We start from the raw sequence: 9,993 nt of genomic DNA on the forward strand, positions 1-9,993 counted from the left end.
AAATACAACACCACAATAGTATATTGGTCATACCTTTTGACCCTCTAGTCTTTGGCTTGGTTGATTCTTAGTACATTTTAACTTAGTAAGTTGTTGTGATTAGGAGTACTAGACATGACAAAAGGCTGTGAGAACTCCAAAATTCTCCATAAAATGCAGGTCATGATCTTCTCCAACATGCTCCAGCAAATTCCAGCAGGTGCCTTAGAAGTCTGGCTAAAGTTTTATGAACCACTGCTGGGTCGACCAGGTAAGATTCTGGCCTACTCCCTTGGATGCCTCATCCATTTCAGCCTCGAGGAAGCTCCATTTTATAACAGCAACTCAATCGAGCTTACTCCAACTACAGAATACCTATTTAGTGACTAGCAGGCAACAAAAATGGGAAGCTGGCTTGAAAGTTCAAAAAGACTATAAGAGTTGCAAAATGTACAAAAATGCATTTCTAGGGAGATAAACTACTACTACACTACTGAAATAATGATGTCGGCACATTTGATTTGTGAGCAGCGAATATTCTTTGTCTTACATTACATATGGGTCATCAGTGGTTTAGAACTTCCTGATTCATTCATTTCCCAATTCAATCTTCATATATCATGCAAAAAAAGATCAGTGCTAAACAGCAAATGAATATCAATTAAATGGTCAATGCCGTCCAGTGCTTGGCTGTAAAACTGATAATGAAATCCACTCTTATCCTATTTATTGCTCCTTCATTGTGGGTAATTTTAACATCTACATTTACATCCCTACTTGTAAGTGTATCAAAGTGGTGTTATAAATTTTTTTCTGCTTCTTTCTTAACCTAATTCAGAACTTGACTTTTAAATATTGTGATAATAATCAAGCCTTGACACAATAAAGAGGTTTGGGGTAGCCTCCCATATAATTGAGAACTGGTTGCTGATGCAAGAAAAAAGTCTGATGAAATGGTCTTTGCAGACAAGAGTCCACAACAGAACTGAATAGGTTAGGAAGCATGGCGGATATATAGTTGAAAAATAGAAAAAAAAGAGATTTTGGGATCAAAACTGGAAATTAGGTCATCGGGCTGTGACTTCTTGGGATGTGGAAATGACAGCATTAGAATGTGGTCTCTTCTGCTCCTCTGGAAGTGACGTCTTCTGGTGTGTAATCTGAAGTGACTTCTTCTGGGGCTCAACCCGAAGTGACGTTATGGGAGCCAGGTGGAATTTCCTACATTTGTTCTGCGGGTAGATAAAAAAAAGGATTAGTGTGCTCTGCCACCCACTGGTCTGACCAGGAATTACCTTCTCTTAAGCTCTTTAGCTGCCTCCAATGCACACGTGTGATAATATTTATTAATCTTTTATATTAATTTGTATCCTGTGTTATTAATGTTATCTTTGCCTTCATTTCTATTGTGTTCTTTAACTATTTGTGAAGAGCTTCGATATTTGGAAAGGTGATATATAAATTAAATGTATTACTAGCGAGTTACCCCCTTCTCGTTTCGCTCGCCAACCCCCCTGGCCTGGGCTACGTGCCAGCCACTGCATGTCTCTGCAGCTCGCGTTGTGAAGAGGGTGGCTGAACACACCCCAAAGAGATGCGGTCGCTCCTCCAAAACCCCCTGTTAAACGGTGATACAATGGGAAACAAATACAGTTTTTTTACCTCCTCTTTGCTCAATCAGCTGCTGCTGCTGCCTTGCCACTTGACCTGCATCTCGTGCATCACTTCGAACATTTAAAAGCTTGTACAGCAGCTGTCCTACTCTTTGTCTTTTATTTCTATCCCTGGGCATGGTTAAATCTCTTGGCACAAAATCTTGTCTCTGAGTTTATAATTAGTTTATAATTTAAAAACAGAGTAAGAATCTGAAAATCTAACAACACACACATTACATTAACATTCAATAAATTCTGAAAAGAATTATACCAATCATATATATGTAAGTTTTAAAATAAGCCAGATTTAAAGCATGACAAAAAAGTAACATAAAAAACATCAGATAAAATCGTTGCACTTTTAGGATTTTATATATAGAGAGTAGATTATTATTAATAGTAGTAGTAGATGTACAAAGTTTCAGGTTTGACTGCTAACCTGATCACTGCCTGTATGACGTTTGCATCTCCTCTACATCACATGTATTTGGCTATGTGTAACTTCAGGTATTGTTTTATAGCAGAACTAGGGTTCTCTGCCCCCTGCATGCTTCGCTCGCCAAACCCTGTGTGGGTGCTACGCGCTAGCCACTTCACGGCTCTGCCACTTGTGTATGGGGAAGTGGATGTACAATTTAAACAGATTTTTATTTTCAAGGGAATTGCATATGCACAATAGACCTATTTTACATTACAGCAAAAAAAAATTAGTAAAAAAAATAGTAAAACATTATAAATTGAAAGAAAATTATGTTTTATATTGTGTTAGAGGTATTTGTTGCGTTATACGTTTTCATTCTGTTTTGCTTTGAAATTACCATGCAAATACTTTTTAAACGTACACTTTTACTGTAAAACGTCAGTAAAAACAATATTTGGAATTAACTTTTCATCAATATCGCTTTGATTTTTGATTCCGTGTTTGGAGTTACATCATGAAAACGCAACATATTAACTGCCCATGACTGAATATCATTTCTTTCTCTCTAATAAAGAAATCGACTTTTTCAAATGTTTGTCCCTGTGATTTGTTAATTGTCACAGCAAAATCTATTCTAACGGGAAACTGTAAACGTTTTAATGCGAATGGTATATCAAGATCTCTTTTGGTGTCTAATGTTTTTAGCGGAAGATGTACTACATTACCTTTCTTGTCGCCCATTAAAATTTTACATGTCAGAATTGTTCGATCAATTTTGAATACAACTAATCTTATTCTATTGCATAGCACACGATACATCCTTCTTTCAACAGTAATTCGGCAGGTGGAAGACCGGACAGTATTAACGGTTGTACAGTAGATATTGGATATATATTGGAGATGCAGAGGTGGATTTTTTTCACACGAATGGGCCGTTTATCATAAATGGTTGAGAGGAGGGCGGGACTTCATAAAATCTCTTGGCAATAGTCTCATCTCGTGGGACTTGAAAAAATCAATTGGGAATAGTCTTGTCTCATCTCATCAAGATTTTTTTTATAATAAAGAGATATTTAAAGTGTGTCATTAAGCACTCTCAATAGCCAAAACCTGTATATTTCTATATGTGTTGTGAACTTACATGTTCTCAGGTTAGGCTCACAGGGAGCTCTTCAGTTTTGCATGTTGCTTATTAAGTAAATGATCTGAGATGTTGCTATAACATGTTTAGTATTTAATGTAAATGATATACTTGTAGAAATGCAGTATATACATAGAAAAATGTCCATTTGTATTACTGTCATTAACAAAGTTAGACCATGTAGCTGCAAATCCCTTTTAATAAAGTGCTTACTGAGAGAAGGTAGGCAATTTTGAGAAGTTGTGTGACATATGGAGTGGCTGAGTATTAGCAGAGAAGCCCAAAAATATTTTTTATTATTTTGTGAGTAATTTTCCTATTTTATGTTATGAATGGTATCTATACTAATAAAAGGCAAAGCCCTCACTCACTCACTCACTCACTGACTCACTCACTCACTGACTCATCACTAATTCTCCAACTTCCCGTGTGAGTGGAAGGCTGAAATTTGGCAGGTTCATTCCTTACAGCTTCCTTACAAAAGTTGGGCAGGTTTTATATCGAAATTCTACGCGTAATGGTCATAACTGGAAGCAGTTTTTCTCCATTTACTGTAATGGAGATGAGCTTTAACGCCGTGGGGGCGGAGTTTCGTGTGACATCATCACGCCTCCCACGTAATCACGCAGTACATAGAAAACCAGGAAGACCTCAAAAAAGCGCTCAAGAAAACATGCATTATATAATTGAGAAGGCAGCGAAACAATAAGAAGCGAGCGAGTGACATATACAACCATATTCATGAGTTCTGCTACTTCGGAAACAAAGCACGATGTAAACCTACACTTTAAATTAAGTTCATAGACAGGCTGCCGCTGGCGTTTGTAATTTAGTGCCTGCCCATATAAGGCCGTCCGTCAGCGGCAATCCAATAGCAAACTGCCACGGGTAAATATTCACGGGTGAAGGACTGTGCTTATGGAGAGGAAGATGAGATGGTCAGGGTGGTGTTTGACACAAACTCAGCGAAACTGCGAGAGAAAGTTTTAAGTGCCAGGACTAAGGTAACATTAAATAAAGCTATAGACATAGCACGAGATGGCACCAGCACAGCTGGGAACCTTCGATGCAAGTACACCGAGTGGCTCACGTGAACTGACGCAGTGCACAAATAAAAGCAACAGTTCCAAAAGCTGAACAAAACCGAATTACACAATTGAAAATGCTGCAAAAAATATGAAGCGTCTGATAAGCATATTCATAAATGCAGCTACTGCGGAAACAAAGCACACGGTGGAAAAAGTCAATGTCCCGCTAAAGGAAGACAGTGTAAAAACCCGTGCATGCAGTGTGTCAGGTCTCAGATAAAGAAGAAGACGAGCTGTTTATTGATGCAGTAAGAAACGAATCGATGAATGAAACCTCTCATCTTTACAACGATTGACAAACACGGAATGTAACTTGAACACAACACATCCTACAAATACGAACCTGATTGAAAGAAATAATGATAATCAAATCCTTGATGACAGCAACACTCAGTAACACTCACAAAACAAATACTGTATATTGACAGTCATGTTACGTTATTTTTAAAATGTTCCCTTTTCTTTTCTACCTTTTTAACACACTACTTCTCGCTGCGACGCGGGTATATATATATGTATATATATATATATCCCGCTCTACATACTCGAATAATGGATACTTTATTCGCCATCAATGATTGTTTTGGTAAAGCCATACTCAGTGTATTCATTAGATGAACGGTAAAAAGTAAGAGCGAGGGAGGATGACTCATTGAGGCATGCAGGCTGTAGTCTTGCGTCAACTCTATCTGAATTGCGCGATCACATTTGAAAAATATATCTTTTCAAGTTCTATTTAGTCCATATGTGTCAAACTCAAGGGCGCGGGCCACATCCGCCCGGCGTGTAATTATATCCGCCCGAGATCATTTTATATACTGTATTATTGTTATTAAAGCCGGGTATATGAAGCGCTGGTAACACAATAAACTACAGATCCCATAATGCAGCGCTTGCTGGCTAGAGTTATTGCGCACTGAGTTTGCACGGCGCTTTGGTGACTTTGAAGAACAAAAAAAGTCCGTCTACATGCGGCTCGAACCTTGTGCATGTTTGGTAGCACATATCTGTGTGAGAAGCTCTTCTCAGTGATAAAGACTAACAAAACAGCACACAGGAGTCGCCTCACTGATGAGCACCTGCAATCCATCCTGAGAATCTCCACAACACAGAACCTCACAGCAAACAGAAACGAACTTGTGGCCAAAAAGATGCCAGGCGTCCAGCTCTAAAATGACATATGAGCAAAGACAACTGAATGATTTGATTTGTTATTGCACGTAAGAGCGGAGTCAACCGTTTTAACAAACAGCGTATTGCACTGATCTGAAATAGCTGTGTGTGTATATATGTAGATATGTATGTATATGTATATATATGTTTATATATGTGTGTGTGTATGTATGTATATATATATATATGTATTTGTGTGTATATATGTGTGTGTATGTATGTATATGTGTATATGTATAGATATGTATATATATATATATATGTTTATGTGTGTGTGTGTGTAAATATATATATATATATATATATATATATGACAACAACACTCATCACTCACAACAGTGACAAAACAATTACATTGACAATCAGGTTACGTTATATTCAAAATGTTTCCTTTTCTTTTCATTGCTTCTTTAACACACTACTTCTCCGCTGCGAAGCGCGGGTATTTTGCTAGTCATTACTAAAGTGAACTTCCTTCCCAACTAGTCGCATCAGCTGTTTGTTACCACCCACTTCATCGACGAAAGACTCTCCTTCCACTGTGACATGCATTTTTCCAAAGGCATCATGAGAGTTACTCTTTGGGGAACTCTGTAAGAAAAGATTACAATTTACCAAAACCACACTGGTGCTGAGGAAATCAGAAATACAAATTGCCAAAAAAAACAAGTTCAGCTACTAAGCACTGAGTTTTTTAGAGCTAAATCACAAAACTAAGACATCTGAACTACTGTGCCTTATTCTTAAATATCTTCAACAGAAGCAAAGGGCCCATTAAACCTCCCAAAAAAGGTGGTCTTTCCCTGGAGCCATTCTACAAAATGGCACTCTCCACAAAAAAAGTACATGCAGCAGGTGCCAAAAAAAACAAAAATCAGATGTAAAAAACTAAAATACACACTAAGATGCACAACACAATACAGCTTCAGACCTTTTATAGGGGCATGTGTCTGGAATTTTAAACCAAGTGTCTTCTGTATAAGAGCTGAACAAACAGTCTCCAGGCCTTTGTAGGATTAATCTGCCTGAGAAGTGCAGACTACAGTATTTGGTGTCTGCTGCCTTGCTAATTCAGTTAGGGGTGAGCCTCTGCCAGAGTAGTGAGGTATAAACCTCTGATAAAACCCCACTAGTACAAAGAAAGTTAATACTTGCCTTTTTGCCTAGATTCCAGGCCTTGACAGGATTGCATTACTCTTAGATATTTGTGGCTTAATAAATCCTTTATGTACTTATTACACACCTCAATTTATCTGCTTCTTTAAAGTGATTTGAACATAAGAACAGTGCTACACATATACTGTAAATAAAATATATTATTATTATTATTATACCCTATTTATATTTTGCTGGGTTGATATGGAGTTTAACCTCCATGAAGGACACCAACATTTTAATGAAATGTTCAAGTTGTGTCCTTCATATTGGCAAAAAAATAACTGTTTTATCTTTATATTCTGTCTATTGTCATAGAGGGCAGGGTTGGCTGGATTACACCCAGAATGGATTGTGTTCTCTTAACCTTTTGGGAAGCCAGTGTAGTGCATGGAAAGAGTGACACTGCCAGGTGCAACCATGTTTTCTGCCAGTATACTGTACTGACAGAACCTCTGTATTCAAACTACCATTTGGACATCCTGGGGGCTGAATGGTGTCCTTGGGTGCCACTAACAAGAGCCTCTCCTGCCATGTGGAGGTTCCACCTGACCCAGATGTGCTTCCTGGATACAGCACTGATAAGCTGGAAGTACTCTCTGCTCCACCTTGAAAAGGAGCCTCTCTGTCTTAGCAAGGAGGGTAGGAGAAGAGCATTCACCTGGAGAGGTTAAGAGGGAAATAATTGGTGTTTTATTGTTGGTTTGTGTGTGAGGGCATCATAGTGTAAATGATTTTGACCTGGGTAAAAGCTCCTTTGTCCTAATAAAAGAGACTTTTTGAACCAGAACTTGAGTTGTGGACAGTTGTGTCCACAGATTGGTGTGTGAGATGGTCCTCTACAAGTCATATTATATAAAAATCATGTCTGTATGCACTAAATTGCTTATGAGGCCTTTGCAATCTATACACCGTACACTGAAAAGTGCCGCTCTGAAACCCCAGTGATAAGATTAATTACTGCAATTGGCCATTAAGGGTGCTAACTGCTATTTCTCTTTAGCTTTTTCAGTTAATGGAACTTGACATATTATCTTAATAGAAGTGACTGAATGGCAATGGCAAGTATTGCACAGTTTTTCATCCACTTGCCAAACAGAGAAGCTGGTTACATTTTCAGAAACTCTTGAAGAAATGGCAATATCCATCAGATTTAGGCATGAGCAAAATGGGGCTTGATAACATTTACCTTAATTCTGCCTTGCTTAGTTTATTGTCCGTGATATTTGAACATTTATTTAATAACCTTAGCGGCTGACATGTTGGATGCTGGTCAGGGCTTTCCCCATAACAATCTTCTTCTAATCCAAGAGCCCATTTCTCCAAAATGCAAAGAGTCCTCTGTTTGACCTTGTATGGACTTTGCTAGACAGACTAGTAATTTAGGTTAGAAAATCAGAACAAAGGCCATTACTTGGTCCCCACGTGAAAAGTAACTACTACATTGGTGCAATTACACATCATGTCTACTTACTCTTGGCTGTTTCTAGTTGTTATTTGTCAAAAAGTTTGTTTCAGATCTATGTAGCACCTGAAGCAAATATTTTCTGTGATTCAGGTTGTTCCTCCCAAATATCTAAGGCAATGTCCCAAAGCTTTTTCCAAGTCTTTACAACCAAGTATGAAAATGTCAAGTAGCTGGTCTTTGTCCATTTGCACCAGTCAAGCAACATTATTATGTCTGTCTACATAAACTCATCTGTCTGCAGATGGTAAACGGATGCAGTGTGTTTTATGTTTAATAATTTGCTCAAGTCACTAAATTAACACAAAGTACCTTGGGAGTCCTTGTCAGTTAGTATTTTCTTTGGTACACCAGCTTGATTAAACAGGCCAACAAATTCTTTATACATATTGCTGTTTGCAAAGGAAAGGCCTCTGGATATCATGGGGTGTAGTCTATGACTGCTAGTATGTACCAATGTTTTTATGCTGTTTTTTCAGTGGTCCAATGAAATCCTTTACATTTTCAAATAAGAGACTGACACTGGTAGGGGGACAAGTGGACCTCATGGACGTTTATTTTATACCAAAATACAGAGTTTTATATTGAATTAGGCATTATATTAGATCTAAGAGAAAGTAATGGAGGAATGCCATCTTTTTTTTCCAATACTCTGCTCTCCTCTTGCGGTGTAAGCAAGGCCAGCGAGAATACACTTGGTGGTACTTGAAGATATATTGCACCAACACAAGGTACGTGTTAACTTACTTGCCATTCTGAACATGCTAGGATCGTACAGCACATGAGTGAGACAGAAAATGTCAGACTTTATTTTGATATAAAGTACATATAACTTACATATTTTAAGAGTTTTGTGTCTGTGTATTTTAAGGCTATTTTAATAGCCTTTTCCTTTTTTCTCCTTTTCAGATCTCCATTTAAAATTGTTTCAAGTTTAGGCAATAGACATGCTTGCATATCCCAAAAACACATTATTACAGGAATGCCGGAGAGGAAGCGAATGTGGATCTGCGAGAGAGATGCTGTGCCTGTGTAGCTGTTTCCAACAGAAAACATAAAAGTAATTAAGAATTAAAGTTTGATTACTAAGAAGCAGGTTGTGTCTTTGTAATAGAATAGTCACAGAGTAATTTAGTTCAGCAATTTAATTGTTTTTATTTGTACTTTCTTTTGTAATTTTATTGTACCAAGTTACTTTCATAGTTGACTGACTCTTGTGTGAAAAAGATATGTCCAGATATTCTGTTTAGTAAATTAGCTTTACAGAAAATAAAAATCCCTTTGCTTTTTACAAATACTCTTTACTTTTAATATACCTTCATGAAGCATGTAGATTAGATTTATTATGTCTGGCGCCACACATTTAACTGCATTTTTAAAATAGACTTTTTTTTGATTAAATTAACTGAAGTTACTATTTTAGTATGACATCACAAATGGCAAAAAATGATGTGGGCAGGAACTTAAACATATAATTGCATGTCTAACATAGTTTGCCTTCTACATTGGTGCAACAACCTTTAACTTTTGTTTAAAAAATAACTGTACACAGCTTTATGAATTATTCAGATCTTACATTTACAAAATAAAGAATATCATAAAAAATGTTTTGTCATTTATTCATTAAACAATAAGGTCTGTATCTTTCAAGTCAATGTTATATCTTCTTTATGGTATATATTAGTTTGTTATTTGAAAATAATTTCTAAAATTAACATTTTGTATAAAATTTTAAAATTAACTAGCCCACTTTTGCATTTTTGTAATTGAGATAATTGGTTTTTGGGTCTCATTGTGGAGAAAAGTCTTGCAATTTTGAAGTAGTGAAGATTTATATTTAAGAAAACATGACTTTCAAATTTCAGAGGCAACTTTGTAACAGTAAAAGCAAACTGGAAAAAAATACATTTTATCAC

The 9,993-nt window shown here is 36.9% G+C and overlaps 1 protein-coding gene across 2 annotated transcripts in view; it reads left to right on the top strand.

Moving 5' to 3' along the window:
* The window catches only part of LOC120535666 (killer cell lectin-like receptor subfamily B member 1B allele B), a 185,807-nt gene extending 176,163 nt beyond the window's left edge, over window positions 1-9,644 (top strand). For both annotated transcript variants that reach the window (XM_039763630.1, XM_039763631.1), the window contains exon 6: window positions 8,987-9,644. In XM_039763630.1, the coding sequence (XP_039619564.1) occupies window positions 8,987-9,113 (127 nt within the window). In that variant the 3' untranslated portion in view covers window positions 9,114-9,644. The remainder of the gene's footprint in view (window positions 1-8,986) is intronic.
* Window positions 9,645-9,993: the final 349 nt, after the last annotated feature.

This window comes from Polypterus senegalus, chromosome 9, assembly GCF_016835505.1.
Source record: "Polypterus senegalus isolate Bchr_013 chromosome 9, ASM1683550v1, whole genome shotgun sequence".
In the NCBI taxonomy this organism is placed as follows: domain Eukaryota; kingdom Metazoa; phylum Chordata; class Cladistia; order Polypteriformes; family Polypteridae; genus Polypterus; species Polypterus senegalus.